This window comes from Triplophysa rosa, linkage group LG21 (assembly GCF_024868665.1).
Source record: "Triplophysa rosa linkage group LG21, Trosa_1v2, whole genome shotgun sequence".
NCBI classification, from domain to species: domain Eukaryota; kingdom Metazoa; phylum Chordata; class Actinopteri; order Cypriniformes; family Nemacheilidae; genus Triplophysa; species Triplophysa rosa.
In genome coordinates this window covers 452,566-473,768 of record NC_079910.1, presented here as the reverse complement: position 1 = coordinate 473,768, position 21,203 = coordinate 452,566, and the positions used below count along the sequence as shown (strand labels likewise).

General features: G+C 40.8%; 1 protein-coding gene across 4 annotated transcripts in view; it reads left to right on the top strand.

Moving 5' to 3' along the window:
• The window catches only part of LOC130545575 (SRC kinase signaling inhibitor 1-like), a 27,596-nt gene extending 6,729 nt beyond the window's left edge, over positions 1-20,867 (top strand). For 3 of the 4 annotated variants that reach the window (XM_057320176.1, XM_057320175.1, XM_057320179.1), the window contains 17 exons: positions 1,231-1,254; positions 8,334-8,547; positions 9,020-9,330; positions 9,872-10,641; positions 10,718-10,801; positions 11,467-11,507; positions 13,531-13,554; positions 14,287-14,447; positions 15,007-15,182; positions 15,265-15,395; positions 15,472-15,619; positions 15,705-15,934; positions 16,458-16,690; positions 16,867-17,152; positions 17,616-17,758; positions 17,980-18,165; positions 19,760-20,867. In XM_057320176.1, coding sequence (XP_057176159.1) covers positions 1,231-1,254; positions 8,334-8,547; positions 9,020-9,330; positions 9,872-10,641; positions 10,718-10,801; positions 11,467-11,507; positions 13,531-13,554; positions 14,287-14,447; positions 15,007-15,182; positions 15,265-15,395; positions 15,472-15,619; positions 15,705-15,934; positions 16,458-16,690; positions 16,867-17,152; positions 17,616-17,758; positions 17,980-18,165; positions 19,760-19,918 — 3,321 coding nt within the window. In that variant the 3' untranslated portion in view covers positions 19,919-20,867. The remainder of the gene's footprint in view (positions 1-1,230; positions 1,255-8,333; positions 8,548-9,019; positions 9,331-9,871; positions 10,642-10,717; positions 10,802-11,466; positions 11,508-13,530; positions 13,555-14,286; positions 14,448-15,006; positions 15,183-15,264; positions 15,396-15,471; positions 15,620-15,704; positions 15,935-16,457; positions 16,691-16,866; positions 17,153-17,615; positions 17,759-17,979; positions 18,166-19,759) is intronic. The other variant, XM_057320178.1, reaches the window with a different exon arrangement.
• The last annotated feature ends 336 nt before the right edge of the window (positions 20,868-21,203 follow it).

The following is a 21,203-nucleotide window of genomic DNA, read 5'->3' as shown; positions in this document are numbered from 1 at the left end:
TTTCCATTTATTGATCGGCTGGTCGCTAACTGTAGCACTAATCAATGGAGACATTTCTATGAAGTGCTGGCAGCAGTACATGGGCACCAACTGGAGGAGACAGTGAGTGGGAGAGGGAGAGAGAGAAAGGAGGGGAGCCTGTACTTGGATCAATATTACAGGGGAAAACAGCTCCCCTGCCTATTATACAGAGAGGTAAGAGGGAGGGAGGGAGGGAGGGAGGGAGGGAGAGAGAGAGAGAGAGAGAGAGAGAGTGAGAGAGAGAGAATGAAGAATGTAAGGTGCTTTGCTTGTGCTGCAGGTCAGGTTGAATGTTCATGTTGATTTACTGTTTCTATAACTAAATCTTCTGCTCCTGGTGTGATGTTTGAGTGTGTTTTGGTGTGTGTACCTCAAGGAGGATTAGTACACAAAAACTGGCATCTTGTGATCATAATTGGTCACACTTTTAACCATAGTGTAAGTATCTGGAAACAAAGTTAGCTGCCTAACTAGACAGCATTTTTGGGCATCATAGGTTCATTTGTTCATTGTAATGAAATGTTCAATGCCCTTCTTAAATTTGACAGTTTTTCTTTCTTTATGTATCAAATTTGGGTTTGAAATGTTGGTAACTGCATATACCTTAAAGGAATAGTTCCCCTTGAAAATGCTTTCATTTTCTCACCCTGTTGTCATTTTAAACCTGTGTGATTGTCTTCTGCAAAACACAAAAGAAGATATTTTGAAAAATGTTGGTAACCAAAAACCGTTGGTCCCCTTTGACTTCGATTGTATGGACACAAAACCAACACAAGTCAATGGGAACCAATGGTGTTCTGTTACCAACATTTTTCAAAATAATTTGTTTTATGTTCTGCAAAAGAAAGAAACTCGTACAGGCATGTAAATAATGACATCATTTTTATCTTGAAGGTGAACTATTCCGTTAAGGCAGGGGTTCAGTTTATTTTATTGGTGAGCCATGTGTTTCAATCACAGACCTCAAAATTGGATCTAATATCAAAACTATTCTCTTGAGTTTTCACGAGACTAATATTCTGTAATGGATCTGTAATATTCAGTCACGTGTATTCTTCTTCCAGATCTCCATGTGTTCATAGATGGCATACTTTTTGAATGTAAAAAGGTAACTTACTGCTGTTTTCTTTCTGTTTTTCCTCTCATACTCTCTTCTGCCGACGCCTCTCTCACCCTCTCATTCTCCTGCTCACCCTCTTCCTCTCTTAGCAACCACATTACTGGAGTTTTAAGGTGAGTTGGACATCTCTCTCTTTTTCTCTCTGGATGTATGTGTGGTGTGTTTATCTGTGTTTCTGTATGAGTTGTCAGTTTAATTGAATGATCCTTAAGGGAGAATTCAGGTGATAAAATGGCAGCTACAGCAATCATAAAAGACACAATATATCACAAATAACCATGATGCAAGCAAACTACACGGTGGATGACACAGAACGCCAATAAATAAATAAAAAATATAAATGTTCATAGTGTTATCAAGTTCATAAATAGGAAACGCTGCTCCAAGAGAGCAAACTAACCATTTGAAGATTTAGGGATCAGAACTGGTATAAGCCGTGGATTTTCTGGAATGGCAGATATTAACCTCCAGATGCTTTTGACTTGCTGGTGCATTTTATTGCACAAGACAAACTCCCACCAGATTCCTGCATATTGCCTCATCTTCATTATCAATGCAGTCTACAACAAAAGAACCTTCAGAAGACTTCTGCTTGTCTTCAATATGTGCAAAACCACTGGCCTACAGTTTCTGGGTTCTTTCACACTCAGACAGTGTATGTAGTAGCTTTTCCACGATCAGACTTAGGGTAGGTGTTAAAAAAGTGGATATAGCTGACTGGAAGATCTTAAGCATCCCGGGGATGATCCAGTCAATTCTTACAGCCCTGTGACGAACCGTTTCAGCCCTGTGACGAACCTCTTCAGCCCTGTGACGAACCTCTTCAGCCCTGTGACGAACCTCTTCAGCCCTGTGAGGAACCTCTTCAGCCCTGTGAGGAACCTCTTCAGCCCTGTGAGGAACCTCTTCAGCCCTGTGAGGAACCTCTTCAGCCCTGTGAGGAACCTCTTCAGCCCTGTGAGGAACCTCTTCAGCCCTGTGAGGAACCTCTTCAGCCCTGTGAGGAACCTCTTCAGCCCTGTGAGGAACCTCTTCAGCCCTGTGAGGAACCTCTTCAGCCCTGTGAGGAACCTCTTCAGCCCTGTGAGGAACCTCTTCAGCCCTGTGAGGAACCTCTTCAGCCCTGTGAGGAACCTCTTCAGCCCTGTGAGGAACCTCTTCAGCCCTGTGAGGAACCTCTTCAGCCCTGTGAGGAACCTCTTCAGCCCTGTGAGGAACCTCTTCAGCCCTGTGAGGAACCTCTTCAGCCCTGTGAGGAACCTCTTCAGCCCTGTGAGGAACCTCTTCAGCCCTGTGAGGAACCTCTTCAGCCCTGTGAGGAACCTCTTCAGCCCTGTGAGGAACCTCTTCAGCCCTGTGAGGAACCTCTTCAGCCCTGTGAGGAACCTCTTCAGCCCTGTGAGGAACCTCTTCAGCCCTGTGAGGAACCTCTTCAGCCCTGTGAGGAACCTCTTCAGCCCTGTGAGGAACCTCTTCAGCCCTGTGAGGAACCTCTTCAGCCCTGTGAGGAACCTCTTCAGCCCTGTGAGGAACCTCTTCAGCCCTGTGAGGAACCTCTTCAGCCCTGTGAGGAACCTCTTCAGCCCTGTGAGGAACCTCTTCAGCCCTGTGAGGAACCTCTTCAGCCTTGTGACGAACCTCTTCAGCCCTGTGAGGAACCTCGTCAGCCCTGTGAGGAACCTCTTCAGCCCTTTGACGAACCTCTTCAGCCCTGTGAGGAACCTCTTCAGCCCTGGGAGGAACCTCTTCAGCCCTGGGAGGAACCTCTTCAGCCCTGTGACGTACCGCTTCAGCCCTGTGACGAACCTCTTCAGACGGGCTGAACCTCTTCAGACCTATGAAGAACCGCTTCAGCCCTGTGGCAAACTGAAAATCTAAGGCTTTACTGAGATCCTGAGTACTGAGATGTAATATATTTGTTTAAATAACTCACCCTCAAACATCTTTATATTATTTTGCTTCTGCAAATAGTGTGTTGTATACCTTACAAAAGTTGACCATGGTTTTATTTCAGTACAAGTGTAGTTTTGGGTTAATTATAGTAACTATTTTAGTTTTATTTGTAGTAAAACATGGTTCATTTTTATAAGCGATGTTGCTTTGGGCAAAGAAAAGCATCTATGAAATGACAGGATGCCACAGGTGTTGATTTAAGCGTATACGGCATTACAGTCTGCATAAGAATTGTCTGTGGTTCTGCTTCCTTCTTACTTTTTTACACATGCATATTTTAAATCTCAGCATTATTAAATGAATATTAATAATATATATTCATAATGAAAATGAATTATGGATAGATTATATTAAACTTGTATCTTTTTAATTAATTGCCATTTGGAAGACACTTTCATATTGATTAGTGATTAAAAATGCATTTATTACTGGGACATTTTTACCCTTGAGCATCCAGGAGTTAAGTGTCTTTTTCAAGAGCCCAATGATGAGTCTTCTCCTCAATGTTCCTTACAACACACCGTAGTGTCGTGCATTACTGCTTGGCTGACAGTTAACAAACATTTACCTTCCCTGATCGATCAATCTACAGACTTTGAGATCAATAATCTTGCATCTGTATGTCAGGTGGATCAATATTACATGGACTGGATGTCTTGACTTCATACTAGATGCTGTCTGTAATTCTGTGCCAACAGAAAAAGACGTGGAGCTCAGTGGTTGTTCAGTCTGAAGCCCTGACGTTGTAACAGCCTGAAACGTGTGACTTCATCTTCATTCTCTGGTGTGAGCGCTCACTGAACTGTCAGAGCCCACAGGAGTGACACTATGAAGCCGTCACCTCTAAAACATATGCAAGCCGTGTCAGCGACAACAAATAATAACAGGAGCCAAGACGGTGAAGGGATTCCTACTGTACTAGATGATTTTGTACCTGACATGATGTCTCAGGAGAGATGGAGTTTATTAGCACATAACAAAAATGGTGAATGGACTTTATTGTTGAGAGTTTGCTCTTTCACGGCTCAGAAGATTTGATGGAGTTCTCAGTTGTGTTCTATTTAAATGATACATTGAAACAAATGAGACAATTGTTAATATACATGAAGAGTCTGGAGGTGTAAAATGAATGTAGATCGTAGAGGTAAAATAATCAGGATTTGAGTAAATGTGATGAGGAATGTTTGAGTTGATCTTGAGATCTTCACTAATATTGACTTTTGATTGCAGACGAGACGATCTGAGCTCAGTTTGACACATTGATGACATCTTTTCTGAAACTCTAATGACACACACACTTGTGACATTTCCGCCTTTTTATCAGTAAAAGTATTAGATGCAGAAGAATAAAAGTTTTGAATTGCTCTCCATTTAATTGATTTAGCAGCATTAATCGAGATCTTAAATCTTATCTGTCATTTTTCTTTCAAAGGGGTTTGTGTATGGCTAAAGACAATTTTATTTACTGTATGTAAACATGTTATTATTTTTATATTATTTTTTCATTTTTTAACATTAATTTTATATGTAAATGACTAATTAACCCAGATATGCCACCGCAGTTGTTTAAGAGTATAACTGATGTGTGAAGCATAAATATAACCTGAAAATACAGTATGATGATTTATTGTGTAATTTAACTGGTTAAAACCAATAATTGAAATACTTAATGATATACACATACTCATACTTGTTTAATATTGTCCAGAAACAAACTCGCTCACCGTGGAGCACTGTAGAAAGTCAATAAACGCACACCTACACTTCTCAATCAATACACCCTGTCACATTGATGCCGTCATGACAGTGGTGTAAAGTATTGGAGTAAATGTAATTAGTTACTGTACTTAAGTATCTTTTTGGCTACTTTGTAGTTGTACGGAGTATTAAAGATATTAGCAACTTTTACTCTCTACTTAACTACATTTTTGAACAAGTATATGTACTCTTTACTCCACTACATGTGTAATGACTAATGCAGTTACACATTACATTCTGCATGACACCTATCTTATAATTAATATCGCCATTCACAGGGCATTGAAGGTACTACAATCTTGTGGATTTTGCCCTAACTTACAAAAACTTGTCAACATGGCTTCTTTATATGAATATGAGTGCAGTATCAGGTAGATGTCAATCGCTGGCGGTTTACACACGGTTAGCCCTTACCCGCTATTTCTACAGTAATATATTGGCAACACTGTTACCAGCTAGTTACTGTAGGTCACACATCTATAGCTCTTATTTTAAAAACTAACTCTTCCTAAATGTGCTCTAAACATGTTTTCTCAAAATTTGACCATGTGGTGGGACTATTGCCATGAAGTGATGTACACCAGTAAAAAGAATGTATAGTATTTCAATTTTCAAAAGTTCAAAAGACAAAATATTTACCTATAGAATGAGTCGGACACAGAGAAATGAACAATCCACATATGAATCTCAACAATGGTGACAATCAACTGAACAGCTTCATGCTGCAATGCATGCTGGGTACATAGTACAAAACTCATTCATGATTGTTTGTCACCATTGATGAGGTTTGTATGTCAAGTGTCTAACTTTGTCTCAATTGCAAAGAAAGATTTTCTGACAGAGATCTTTCCATTATAACATGTAATCACTTTACCAAACATATCTTAATAAATCTTAAATGCTGTATTATTATTATTTAATGATTGAATTCTTTCAGATGTATCTTCAGTTACTAAGCAAACATAAAGTTGCGGTTCCTGTAAAGTCCCTTTCAGTGTTATTGTATAAGTGTACATTTTAAAGCTACAAGAAAGTCAAAGAGTCCAACCAAAGCAAACACTGATCGCCATAATGGTGACTTAAAACATAGCTAATTGAACCACTATGAACTCGAGTTCAATCTCAATAAGATCTTACACAGATGACAGAAATAAAGTGAAAGTGGTGTCTGTAATATGTGAAGATGTTATTGATGTTTGTGTTTAATTCTCCTCTGGTGAAATCTTGACAGATTTATTGTGTTCATCTGTTATTTACACTTGGTCATCTAAGACTGTGTGACTTAAGTGCGTTAATAGATTCTTTAATAATGAATCTTCAAACAGCCATTGCAGTAGTTTACAGTAACTAGCTGGCAACAGTGTTGCCAATATATTACTGTAGAAATGGCAGGTAAGGGCTAACAGTGTATGTGAAATGAGGACATGACCGCAGCTGGCCATGAGGCCCAAACCAGCATGTCCAGTGCAAAAAGGCTTTGACTTTTTAATTCTACTTAACATTATTTTATTTATCTGTTATATTGAAGAGACCCTTTTGAAGGAGTTTGGTTTACTTATGAGCACTTGAGCTTAAATGAGACTTGGGTGTTTGTAATGACGTAGGTTATGGTGTCGACCATGATTTGTTGCAATTTTGAGGTGTTCAGTCTTATTATGATTTAAGAAAATAAATGCGATTGCTCTCCTCACAAATCAACTGTTTTTCACTGACGTGTCTCTTAAGTGTTGAGGACTATAGTGCTGCTTTGAGCCTACATTCAGTATGAGTAAAATACTCAAGTACTGTTCAAATCAGATACTCGGAGACTTTTACTGAAGTCGTTTTGGAATTGGTGACTTGTAACTTGTAATGGAGTAATTTTCACTGCAAGGTATCTGTACTTTTACTAAAGTATGGTTTTCAGGTACTCTTTACACCTCTGCGTCATGATAATTCATGTATTTATTCCAGGGAATTGAGGTTAATTTACACTCATTGTCAAGCCCATCCAGACAGAAAGATGCAGATGATGATGCAGAGGATTGTGGGTGGTGAACGCAGTGTATGGTTGTTCGTAACCGTAAGCTTATTTACAGTCTGAAACGATATGAGCGGTGAAGGTGTGTTTGGGGAAGAATCCCTCACTGGAACGGTATTTCAGGATCGCTGTTGTTAATAGCCATCCCACAGCTGCAAACATCTGTCCTGTCAGTCAATGCTTCACACAGTCTGATTGGCTGTGATGTCGATCAGTACAACCGTCTTAGCCAATCAGAGGTGAAGGAACAGTGTGGTCAGGTTTCCAAAGATTTTTATAATTCTCGGTTATACACCAGTACTTCTCAACTTCAGGGAAACAAATATTGCTGTGAGTTTATATTTTCTCTTTTTATAGTATGTGATAAAACATTAGTCTGAGGTATTATAGTGTTCTAGTTTAAATCATCTTTTTGATCTTTTTCATGTTCATTTTAGTTGAATTTTTTGCCATTTTGTTTTGTGCTTTTGTCATTTTATTTTTTTATAATGCTGTACAAATTCAATGATTTTATTATTTGTCTTAGTTTAGTTTTTGATCATTTTCACTGAATCATTTTAGTGCCTCAGCTTAAACTTATTTCAGTTTATTGCTAAGGCAACATTTGTCATTTTTGTTTCGTTTTCTTTTTCAAATAATATTTAGGCTGAATTTTTATTTGATTTCAATTGACAGAATAGTTAACATTTTATTACAGTAATTGTGACATTTTAACAGTTTTTAAGTTAGCAGTTTTATTAGTTAATAGTTTTCAGTTGCTGGAGTTGTTTCAGTTTTGGTTATCATTCTGTTAAACTGATTTAAATTTTCATAAAATCTTTACACAATTGATGTTTTTTTACCAAAACTTAACATTTCTTAACTGTGTTCCTGAAATATTTTTCCACTTTTTCTGTAGATTTTAAATGGTCTTACTGACTATATGTTATTTTAATATTACATTGTGTTTTTCATGTAACTGTAAAGTCATGGACTGTGTGTGTGTGTGTGTGTGTTCATGTTTGTATATCCCGGTGGGGACCTAAACCTGAATACACACCAACACATGGGGACTCGTGTCACCGTGGGGACCAAAATTGAGGTCCTCATGGGCACAAAAGCTTATAAATTGTACAGAATGATAAGTTCTGAAAATCTAAAAATGCAAAAAGTGTTCTATGATCTTTAGGTTTAGGGGATAGAATATACAGTTAGTACAGTATAAAAAACATTACGCCTATGGACTGTCCCCACGGAGATAATAAACCAGACGTGTGTGTGTGTGTTTACAGTGGAACATACGTCTGAGACTACCAGTGAAAATGATTAATGTAATACAATGATCAAAATACCAGTTTAGTCCTACATTTGGTACAAACAAATGACGTAGTCCCAGATTTTGGACTCCTACTGTTTTTATATGTGCAACTCTGTCTTCGTTAAAAGCGCGCACGCACACTGATCTGTGTGTCTTCTCTCCAGGCGAGGACTCCACGCAACGCTGCCGGGCAGCAGCAGCAGCAGCAGCAGCATTCGCTGGGCGAGCAGGAAGGAGGGCGTCTCTGCTATGCGTCTGCTGAGAGTCTGGAGAGCATGGCCGACGCTGAGCTCCCGCTGGGCTTCAGTCGCTCCAGCATTCTCAGACAAAGCCTGCCGCTGGCCCGATCACCCAGCCAGGCCAAACTAAGAGCTCCAGGTACAACACTTTGAAGTATTTTTTCCACTCATTGTGTTTGTCAATCTTTCTCTCATCAAACACAGATGTACTGTGAGAACAGATTGTTCATCGACGGCATCTGCTTCCGTTGAAGGGGCGTTTACATGCTAATGACGTCATTATGGTGGTCACGTGGTTGATGATGTGATGTATTTCTGTGTAGTATATACTGTAAGAGTTCACTCAAAAATAAAACACAATAGAAGATATTTTGAGGAATATTATAGCTAAACAACACCGGTCTCCGTTGACTTCCATTGTACGGACATTTCTCAAAATGACTTCTTTTGTGTTTCACAGAAGAAAGAGTCATACAGATAGCGTCCTTGGGTGAATGAATGATGACAAATTTGAAATAAAATGTTGGTTAACTGTCCCTTTAAGTTCCTACGACCATCTACAATAAACATGGGTTAAATGTGCCTCTCTCTCTCCCTCTCTCTCCCTCCAGCGGTGTTATTCCTACAGTTCGGTGATGAAACGCGGCGCGTGCACATCACTCATGAGTTGACTAGTATGGAGACGCTGCACGCGCTCATCGTGCACATGTTCCCTCAGAAGCTGACGATGGGCGCGCTGCGCTCCCCCGCCACGGCTCTGCTCATGAAGGACGAGGCTCGCAACATCTTTTACGAACTGGAGGACCCGCGTGACATCCACGACCGATGCCTCATCAAGATTTACTACAGAGACGCGCATTATACCCCACAACACACGCAGCACCCCGTACACCACGGCCACATCGCCAACGGAGACCTGCGCGTGAGTAAATCCTGACAGAGATACCGTACAAATCTGACAGGTGCTATAAAAATAAAACATTATGATCTTTTTCAGTTTATAAGCTTATCCATCCATACTTCCATACATACGTTAAATATATTTTTCTATTTCTACAAACTTTGTTTTTTACATCAAAGCTTACTTTTAAAGGGACAGTTAACCCAAAAATAAAATAAAATCATAATTTATGTACTTATATATAACTTATTTTCTTCTGTACAGCACAAAGTATATATTGAAGAACATTGATAATCAAACATCATTTGACCCCATCGACTTCCGTTGCATTTCTTAAAATATCTTCGTTTGTGTTTCACAGAAGAAAAACTCATGTACAGGTTTTAAATGACACGAGGGTGAATAAATAATGACAGAATCTTTATTTTTGGGTGAACTTTAGGCATTGTTAAACTTTTTTTACTGCACCAGGTAAAGCAACTTTTTTACATTCTTATAATATCTTGTCACATGTCATGTGCTCTTAACTCTTCCCGTCTGTCTCTCTCTTTCTTTCCTCCAGAGAGAGCTTGTGTACACCTCGAGGGAATCGTCTCCCACGCGCCGTTTAAACCCGATGCCGTCTTCCGCTTCACCCTCTGGCTCTCCTTCACGCTCGCAATCTCGGCTTTCTTACACGGGCGGGCGTCCTTCCTCTTACGCTGGTCCCCATCCGTCGCCCCAGATGCACCCTTATCAGCACCAACACCACGGCCACCCCCCTCAGCAGACTGGCCACCCCCACCCTGCGTTTTGCCCCTCCCCCAGCGCTATCCTGGAACGCCGTGACGTGAAACCGGATGAGGAAATCACGTTGTCGTCGAAGAGCGTGGTGCTCCTTAAAAACGAAGCAATATATGCAGACCCGTACGCGCTCGTGCAGGACCCTCGGCTCAGCGTGGCCTCGCCACAGGCCCTGGCGTACCGCCGCGGCTCTGTGCGCTCCATCGCCGGCTACCCTGCTGCTGCTTTACAGTGTGAGCTTGAGGGCGCCCTCTACAGACCCGGAGGACACATATATGCAGATCCGTACGCCACTATGGGTTTCCGCACCCTGCCCCCAGCCTCACCACAAAAACTGTCTGATGGCAGGGATCCGTACGGGAGCCACCCGGGTCGAGGGTCCCCTGGCAGACACGCGTTCCGTAAAGATGGCACTGTATACATAGAGAGCCCTAAAAATCGTCCGGGAGGGCCGCCTATGGAGCAGATATGTATGCTCGGGGGCCCTGGACCCGACGGAGGGCCAGTGCCAGTTTACAGCCCGGCATTACCTGGCAATGAAGAAACCAGGTGACAGGATTTTCACTAATAAACCTGTTTGCTAATATAGTGTATATGTGTGTGTAATGGTGTTTTCTACCCGTAGAGAGCGTATGGAGGCCATGGAGAAGCAGATAGCCAGTCTGACTGGTCTGGTTCAGAGTGTTTTAACCCGTGGACCGGACAGCCCGTAAGAAATGTTTTTATTTCAGTGCCATAATCAGCAGTCCTGACATTTAGATTTCAGTTTAAGGGTTTGACACAACTTAAAGTCCCCGTGAACCGGAAGTTGCCATCGTTTTTACTTCCATAATTTGACGTATTTCCAAGTGAAATGGAATTTCAAATGAGTAAAAGAGTGGGCGTGGCTTTCGTCTTTCTCTGAGATTTGATTGGAGGCATAAAAACAGCCGTTGCATTTTGAAATGAAAATGGCAGCAGACTGACAGTTGAAGGGGAGGAAGTTAACGGATGCTCCGCCCAAGCCGTCTAACATACGTCATCAGAGATGGATATTCATTACAGCAAGGAAGTGCATTTTAACTGAAGATTATGAGGGCACACGAATTTTAAAAAGAGAAAGACCCACATTGATAAGCTATTTACAATAAACGCTGCAATATTTCATGAAAAAATTGCATTGTCATTTTTAATTTCACTGGGGCTTTAACATTGTACACAAATGTCGAAATTCGGCAAGAATTGAATCCCTTAAGATTGAGTGTGTAATGCAGATGTTGCACACTTACCCTTCAATTCCAAAGGATAGTCTCATGAATCTAAAATACAGTATGTAGTGTAGCCTATACAAGATCTAAGGTTTTCATAGAGACGTGTTTTATGTTTGTCTTGCAGTGAGAAGGCAGAAACAGCGAGTGACTGCTCTGCTCCTGAAAGTGAGTATCACACCGTGTCTGTGTTCACACTTTCAATTTAATAACTTGATAAGATTAGGCTACATTTGACATTTTATGACCTGCTCTGCAAATTGTCACCTGGAAAACAGTCAACAGTCGTATCTTTGGCTGCGGCACTTGATGTATTGTAGACACTTGCTCACTAACAAACAGACTCCAGAATAGGGTGAGCATTAAGTCATTTTAGTGAGTTACTCATTTCCTAAAGTGTTCCCTAGAGGACAGGCACGATTTTTTTCATTTGTAATGATGCAACTTTACTTGTTAAGTGTTTTGGTGAAAGCTATTATGATTTCAGGCAAGTAGAAGAAAAAGAGAAGCATATACTAAATATGTCTGAATCCAAGGACACGTAATAGGACACGTAGTATATGTGTACTACAGAATGCAGTGTCTGTTAAAAGGTCTTTAACATAAAGTTTAAATCATGCATGCTCTAGTAAAAAAAAGCAACACGGTTAAGATCCGTTTATTTCATAGCACTACTTCTGCATCAAGTACAAAATGAGCGGTATACTAATTTAGTAAACCCAAAGTACAAGTGTAGGGTATTTTTTCTAAGTATATTAATTAAGAGTTTGGTTCCAAAATGAGATAACTCCATTTAAAAGAAAATTCAAAAAGAAATGTTTTTTATTGTGCATTCCAATGAATATCAATCAAACTGCAGTTGGTTTGTTTTGATTTAAGCCACAATAACTCAAAAAGTACAGCTAACTAACACAAAAGTAAAACACAATAAAACCACGATAACATAAAAAAAACATGATTTTTGAAAAAATATTAAAACGGAATTATCTCATTTTGGAAAAAAACTCTTCAAATATCGCTGCTGTCCTTCTGAAACCGTGTATCTCCATATTTCGTGATATTTATGTTTGCCTTAAACCATTATTATTAGTCATACTTTGTCACTGGGTTTTGCAAATATTTAACCAATAAAAAGTATTAAAAAGTACTTGTCAACTTTGATATAATTATTTAAAAAGTACAGTGTTTTTTTCCATTTCCTGAATAACAGCGACTTTGGATGTACAAGGACAGCAACAATATGTAAATGGCTCTGGAGTATACTTAGCATGAAAATAATGTCTTTTAAACACTTATTATTATTTTTTTTTTTCACTAGGGTGGTGCTAATATGATGAGTTTTGCACAAAATGATGATTATCAGGGATCATAATATAAGAATGAGGTAGATTTAGCTTCATTTGCATTAGCCCGTGTTTTTCACGAGGCAGTAGTCCATGATTTGGTTGATCAGTAGTGTAAATAATACACTAATGTAAATAGGCTGTCATGTTACATATTAGCGATTTGTGCTAAGGCAAGCATCGTTATCACAAAACATAGGTTTTAAGATTTGGCGTGAAACTTATCTTTCACCGTTTGTGCAGACTCCAATGACCAGGGGTGGTCTGGCCATCTGGCGTACCGGGCGTTTTCCCGGTGGGCCGCTAACGTATGTGGCCGTAATGGAGGCGTCGGCTGCTTAGACGGACGTATTATAAATGCGAATGCACGCAACGCGAATGCAAAAGACACGTATGCATGCACAAACCCCTCCCCCCTTGACAGATTCGGTGGAGGGCCGATGCGGGCCTAAAAATGCCAGGGCCGATTTTTCTTCCCAGTCCAGCCCTGCCAATGACGGAATCCAGAAAGCATCGTCCTTTCAACCTAATATACTGTTAGTGGATCCTAATAATACTGTACATAAACACTCCTTCAGAATCCTGAGAAACTGCTCAGCAATCCACTGCAGCATCACGTTGGTGGAATTGATTAAGATCTAGTTGTAAACCATGTGGTTTTTAATGCAAATGAAACAAAGAGTTATAATGTTGCAGTTCACGTTGATTCATGAAAGCGAGTCGAACCGTTTCTTCAGACCTGATCGTTGACGGCAGAATGTAAAGATTTGTGTGCCGAATGTGTGTTTGTGCACTATAGTGTGTGTGTATTGTTTGGGACAGATAACTGGTGACCTTTTATATTTCAGCTGGCAGGTTTAGAAAGAAAAAAGGTATATTACTGTATGTGTGGTTGTCTGTCACCCTCGGTTTTAATGTGTTGCATTGCGATTCTTTCTCAGGAGTGTGTATAAAACGTTTTCATGCTAATATTCAGGGATCTCAGATCCTGGAGTTTGAAAACCCTCTGTGTATGTATATACAGTGTCTATAAAAAGTATTCACCCCCTTGGACTTTTGTTGTTTATTTATTTAAAATTCTAAAATTTGTGTTGACAAGTGGTCAAAATTTCCATTTCAATATGTGACGGTTCAACTGTTGAAAAAGTCCAATGAGGTGAGATTATGCTTTTATAGTCGACTCGCTGTATATATGTCTGTCCTATGGATTATCCCGGAATGTATTTGTTGTAGTCATGAAAATTCCCACTAACACTCTTAAATGTCCATTTACTAGAATGTCCTGTCTGCTATTTTTCAGTCTTTCAAAGGATCTTAAAAGAGAGCAAGACGTTTGTGTTTCTCAATCTATATAGCATTCTGAATGTCAATGCAAACGTAAGGGTGAATTTGAATGTTTGTTGCATGAATAGACACCGTGCAATACCCGGAGTGTCTACTCGGTTGTGTTGCATCAACTCAAAGGCATTTATTTATAGTTGTTTATGTTGGGTACAGACACATAAAGCAGAATACTGTAACGGACTTATGGGTAATCGCACAAGGTCAGTGTTTTAATAACATTGCATGACACTAATATATGACTTTCACTCCCGGATTGGTAGTCTCGTCGCCGTCTGCGCCCCTGGCCCTGATGCCACCCCCGCCCACTGGAGAGTCTCAGCCAATAGCGATGTCCCGTTCCCAAATGCAGCTGCATCTCAGCGACCTGCAGCAACACACAGCTGAACTGCGCAAACAACTGACAGAACTGCGACAACTACAGGCGAGTGTTTATTTGTGTGTGTCTGTGGCTTGAAATCTTTAGGGATGTTTAGTTTAATCGTGCAAATAATACATGTACATGATACTGTATATGCAGATGCTTTTATCCTAAGCGACTTACAAATAAGAGAGCGTCAATATTTATTGTATCACAATATGAATACGAAAAGTTGACATTATCACACTATTGTAAATGTGGGTGGTACATTTCTACAAAAATAAAATGTCTTAAAGGGGCAGTACACCCAAAAATGCAATTTCTGTCATCAGTTGTCATTCTTGTGATTTTCACATAAATGTATCAAAAGACTTGAAATATAGTGTATTGACTCATTTCAGTGTACATTATGGGGCTTTACTTTCGTTTTTGCAGCCCAACTGCCCCAGTCTCCATTCACTTTCATTGTATGGAAAAAGAGGCGGCATAAATAGATCTTTTAACTGTTACTTTAATGCATGCAGTTTCAAACAACACCAACATTGTATTTTGAGGTTAGTCTGTGATATTTCTAATGAGTTTATATAACAGTTTGTGTATATCCACCATGTGCCTCCTACAGATGCAGAATCAGGATTCTGTTCAGGCATTACTAAGACAGACGGAGTCTGATTTGGGAATGTGTCTGATCGAGGCGTCTCGGACGCAAGAAGATCCGTTACAGCGCCAGCGCCTTCTTGTGGAGGAGGAGAGGCTTCGCTATCTTAATGAAGAAGAACTTATTATACAACAACTACAGTGAGCCAAAACACAACCACAAAATCACATGATGTGATGCAGTGTCCACCGATGTCTGTAGTGTGTGTTCATGTTTTTACAGCGATCTTGAGCGCTCTGTGGAAGAGATGAGGGCAGGGGCGGGGCTAAACCATCACCTGGTAACGGAACAGGAAATAGAACAGAAGAGTTTGGAACTCAGAAGACTCGGAGAGACGGTTACTGAACTCAAGAGTGAGTGACCAATGACTGAAGAGGGATTTGTGCAGACATGGCAACCCGGCTCACTATCTGTGTTGTGTGAATGTAGATCAGTTCCCCACTTTGCAAAGTAAGATGCGCGTGGTGTTGAGGGTGGAGGTGGAAGCCGTCAAGTTTCTTAAAGAGGAACCGCTCAGACTGGAGGCGTTGTTGAAACGTTGCAGAAGCATCACCAATACGCTGGCTCTGCTGCGCAGGTAAAACACACGCTCGTTCACTCCATCGCACACACGTGCTCCAGCACTACAGCTAAAGAAGTCTTCAGTGTCTTTGTTTGTACAGGCAGGTGTCTGAAGGTGTGTGGAGGACCCCTGATGGCTTCAGTAGTTCGGTTTCCAGCATGAGCGAGGCCGATTTCAGCCGGAGCTCGGATCTGGACATCCTCACCAGCCCGTCTCTAAATCTGCCCGACCTGGCGGGCACCTTATCGGTCGCCACCACTCTCTCGGCATCCTTGGGTACTAATACCACCCTGGGGGCAAATCCCGGCCTGACGAGTGCTTCCAGTATTGGTAATCCCCTGCTTTATATTCGCTTTGTCTTGTTTTTTAACATTCACAATTATTATAGGAAGGACGGGCTGGGAAATATTAGGGTTAGGAAAAGTGAGGTGATTAAAAATATCCTTATCAAGAATTAGATTGTTTCGGGAGTAAAGTGTGTCATCTTCAGGTTTTTTGTATACTGTAGTTCGAGAAAGGAAAAGCTCGATAAAAGCAAAGAACTTAAAAAGGTAAAAGTGTTTGAATCACAAGAAGCCGTTCTGCGGTCACAAAAACTGTTATAATTGATTACAACAGCAATAATAAAAATGTATTTGATTGAATTTTTCATGTATTACTTTTTATTATTAATATAAAAATTTGACATTCTCACTGACTTTAGCAATATTAATAAAACCATATTTATTTTGTCAATGTATCAAAATATTGTATTTTTGTATGAAATAATACCACCGTATATTTTTTTAACATGTAAATAAATAGAGATCTGAATAGATTTGTTCTTGATTTGAAATAATTGATTTATTTTTAGGGGGGACCACTAGCCTATCTAACAGACTCAGCTCCACTGTTGGTCCCAGTATGAGCGGCAGTGGGATTTCGGGCAGTACCACACTGGGCAACTGGTTGGCATCAGCCGGGGCAACAGATTCAATCGTGCCTGAACTGGACGGGACCTCCACAGGGGCAATAAGGGCCGGCGGGCTGGAAGATCTGCCCTCACGCAGAGAATCTGATAAAGGTGTTTCCGTGGAGGTCCGACTGGTATGAAGAAGTTTTTATATTTATATTTGAGATGTTTTATCTGGGTCTAATGTGGATAAAGTGATGCTATTCATTGTATTTTCAACATCAGACAGAAAAAACATACATCTGTTTATTTCAGTTCATTGCATGAAAATACTTTCAAATATTTGTGAAGTGTGTTAATATGTCTTTAGGCCGCCGAGCGAGACTGGGAGGAAAAGAGAGCCAGTTTAACTCAGTTCAGCGCTCAGGACATCAACCGTCTGCTGGAGGAAACACAAGCTGAATTAATGAAGGCCATTCCTGACCTGGACTTTGCCGCCAAGCAGATCACCAAACCGGCCGTTCCTCCAAAACCTCAGCTGTCTTCTCTCCCGGCACCCGGTTCAGCATCCTCGACCCCGACCTTAACACCTGAACACCAACCCAAAACTCCACCCAAACCCCCCAGCAAAGACGGCATCCCGCGCAGAGGATCAGGTGAGAGCGCTGCAGGACAATTAAAGTGCTAGTTCACCCCGTTCTGTCATCATTTACTCGCCCTCTTGTCATTTCAGACCTGTGTGACTTTCTTTCTTCCCCAGAACACAAAAGAAGATATTTTGAAAAGTGTTATTAACTGGACCCCTTTCACTTGCATTGGTTTTGTGTCGGTACAATAGAAGGGAATGGGGTCCAGTGCTGTTCAGTTACTAACGTTCTTGAAAAGATCTTCTTTTGTGTTCTACTGTAAATGATTTTGATTGTCTCCCCTAGTCTCTATGATCTCTTTACATGGTGCAGTCCGGTCCTGTGAGGCACAACATTGCATTTTGTGTATTGACTTAAATATGTAACATTTTGAAACCATCACTTCCATTACATGTATTTACTGTACGCATTAGACACGCATGCTACGTGGTAATATTTTCTCTGATTCATTGATGACTGATTGTGTATTTAGGAGAGTTGACCGTGCCACGGTATCGAACAGAAAAGCTGTCCAAGTCTCCGCCCCCTCCACCTCCCAGACGAAGTTTCCCATCAGGCCTTGGGCTCACGACCAACAGCAGCGGAGAAGTTATCACCATAAACAAGAGCGCGAAGGTGAAATACCCAAATTCAGATTTTTGACAAACAGATGTGTTTATTTACAAAATATGTATTTAGGCTTTACCAACGAGGTGCTCTTAAAGGTTTGAGCTTCAAATGCTGGGTTGTTGGGCAAAGCAAGGTTTAAGTGAACCCGTCCATGTTTGACCCAACCACGGGTTGAAATAACCCAGCACTTTTAGGGTCGTTAAAATCCTTGTGTCTCGTCTGCGTAGAAGTTAGAGAAAAGTGAGAACAAAGAGGATTCCGACGTAGCGACCAACTCTCAGACACCCCCCGTCAAACTGAGACGGCCCTCGACCTCTGACGGACCCCGGCCCTCCTCCACTCCTCCGGTCATCGCCGCTTCCGGAATGAAAGAAGATGAAGACGAGGATGAGAAGATGATGGCCGAGCTGGAGGTAAACAAACACAGCCGGCGGTCAGAATTCATACACAGGGCTGTTGTTCGGTTTGTAGTTTTGAGTCTTTAGTTGTTATGTTTTTGCTAGTGTTATGAGTTTGTAAGTAATGTTTTTTATTCCACTCCTTTTAATGCACACACGCACACACACGCACACACACGCGCACACACGCACACACACACACACACACACACACACACACACACACACACACACACGTGTGCGACAGGCGTTTCAGAGAACCCCAGTGAAAGAGCTCACGGCTCAGGTCATCTCTGACAGGGTTGACAGGACCGGCCAGTGGATCAACAGCTCTCTGTGGAGAGAGGTACAGTAACAGAGCTTTCTAGAACGTCTGCCGTTGAGTGTTTCCCTTCAAACCTGCTCATGCACTTGCACACTAAACTATTGCTAGTGCATTCTGACCTAAACATGAATCAGTACTTTGAAACTCAACCGTAACACTGTTCACTCTCTTTTACATTCTTTTAACTCTGAAGAACTCATGACCTCATATAAACCTCCTAGAGTTTCTTTATGAACTTTTGTAAATATCTTCCCTTTTCAGATTCATTCAGAAAGTGTTGTGTGAGCCTCACAAAGGTTGTGGGTTGGAGTAATATCAAAATATAGACCTAAATAGAGTTGTATTGAGATGTATAAAGATGTGTTTTGTTCAAACTACTGCTGTTGGAGTTAAGGTCAAACTGTGGTTATATCTGCTTAATGCATCCGAGAAAACCTTGAACAGCCCGGAGCTAACCAGAAGACACGAAACAGGGTCTAAATGATCTCCTGTCCTGTTTATCCCTTCATCTAACATCATAAATTGTGTTTGTTACACTTTTATTCTTGACTGTAAGGATAATGCCTAGTGACACGCTTTCATTCAGAGTCTTGATCTAAAGGGACCTGAGATGTCTGCACAGCTTGTTTTAGGTGATTTCTTAATCTCTCACCATGAAAGAATGAGTGTTAAAGTGTGAAATAGTGCGAATAGACATTTTCTTGCACACTTCTGCTTTGTCTTATCTGCCTTCTCTTTCATTTATTAAAGGGATAGTTCATCTTTGCTTCACCCTCATGTCATTCCAAATCTGTGTGACTCCTTTGCTTCTGCAGAACACGAAAGAAGATATTTTGAAGAACGTTCATGAGCAAACAACATCGTCTCCCATTGACTTCCATTGTATGGACACAAAACCAGTGAAACATATTTCAAAATATCTTCTTTTGTGTTCCACGTAAGAAAGAATCATGAAGGTGAACAGGTTTTCCTGTGGCTCAGTGGCTAGAGCGTGGCGCGAGCAACGCCAAGGTCATGGGTTTGATCCCAGGCATTATCACATATTCAGAAACAAATGTAAATGCCAAATGCATAAATGTAATGAACAGGTCATGACAGAATGTTTATTTTTGGGTGAACTATCCCTTTAACTTACTCAATTTGAATAGAATGTTTCTTGATTCCACAAAGTATACACGCTGCCTTAGATTGTGGCTTCAAATGAGTCCACATCAAATTAAAGGCGGTCACTTTCTCGAGATGGAATGCGGTGTGACGTGTTGATGTTGTTCTCTCGGTCCTCAGCCTGTAGGAACTCCTCCGGGCTCGGCTAAAGGGGTTCAGCCGTCCTCCGTGGCCCGTCTGCGACATCTCCAGCAGAGCAGCCTGGAGCGCAGGGCCCGGAAACAACAGGAGGACTTTCCTAAACTTCAGCAGGGTCAGCAGCAGGTATTTCACTTCTAACAGAAACCTCCTCTGATCTACGCTGTGTTGACTTCAGAGACTTTCTGCACAGATGTGGGAGTTTTCCTGTGGACTCCTCCAGTCACTCATTTCAATTACAGATGTAATATTTGCCTCTTCCGTTCAACACGAGATATTCTTCCAGGACTGCAGCACAATGTAGTTTAGCACAGTGCCAGGTTTAGCCAAATGACTTCAGTCAACTTTCTTTCATTGTTTGGCACATGATCGGACTGCAGGAGAAAGATCTCCCTAAACTGGGTGGACTTTTAATGTCCTTAAATTGAATTGAAACAGGATATTCACTGAGAAGAAATGTAGGGCGAGACTTGATTTGATCCATCTTGAATAACACGTACTGTATGTTGTGACACATGGGTGGTCACAGCAGACGGGAGCCAGACCCCAAATTCACATCTAAGAGCTATTCAACTAATCATTCACTTCATCCACACCACACTCGTGCAGATGACGTCAACGGAAAGTTGTTACATTTTTGATAGAATATTATGAATAAGAACATCTATTTTTCTTTGAAGTAATTTGTATTTAGGCAAGTAAATAGGGTTCCTTTTGACTTGTGTGTGTGTGTCCCAGAGGATGAGTTGGCATGTTGTTTATTATAGGTGATGTGAGGTTGTTATCACACTTGAACTGTTCTCAATCAGATTTTGATGACAACTAAAGCAGTCAAAGACCAGGTAAGAAATCAGTAACACTTTACTTAAAGCCTTTATGTATAATGCATTATAAAGGGTTATTAAAGGGTATGATGCATGCATTATAATTGTTCATAATGCGTGTTGTAATACATTACATGTTGTTGTAAAGAATTATAACCAAATTAAAACTGCGAAGTGTAAGAAGGAATTGATAAGTGTTGTAATGTATTAACTGTAGTTACAATTGTTAAGGAGACATTATAAAAGCAATAAGCCATGTGAAGCAGTGGGTTACAGTGCATTTTATAACAGCTAGGGGCATGGTGGCACAACGTGAAGCGAAGTGCCTAAAAACCCCATTAGCTGTTATAAAATGCACTGTAACCCACTGCCTCACACGGCTTATTGCTTTGATATGAAAGGTTATTCCACATGCTTAGCAAGGTTTCATAAAATAAAGTAAATAAAGTGATATTTAGGCTATGTAAGGTGGTCAGCCGTGGTATTTTATAACGGCTTAGAACTCTGCTCAGCCAGTCAGAATCAAGGACCAGAACTGACTGTTTTATAAAATGCATTACAAGGCATAATTAATACATTAAAACGACTTTTATAAAGCATCA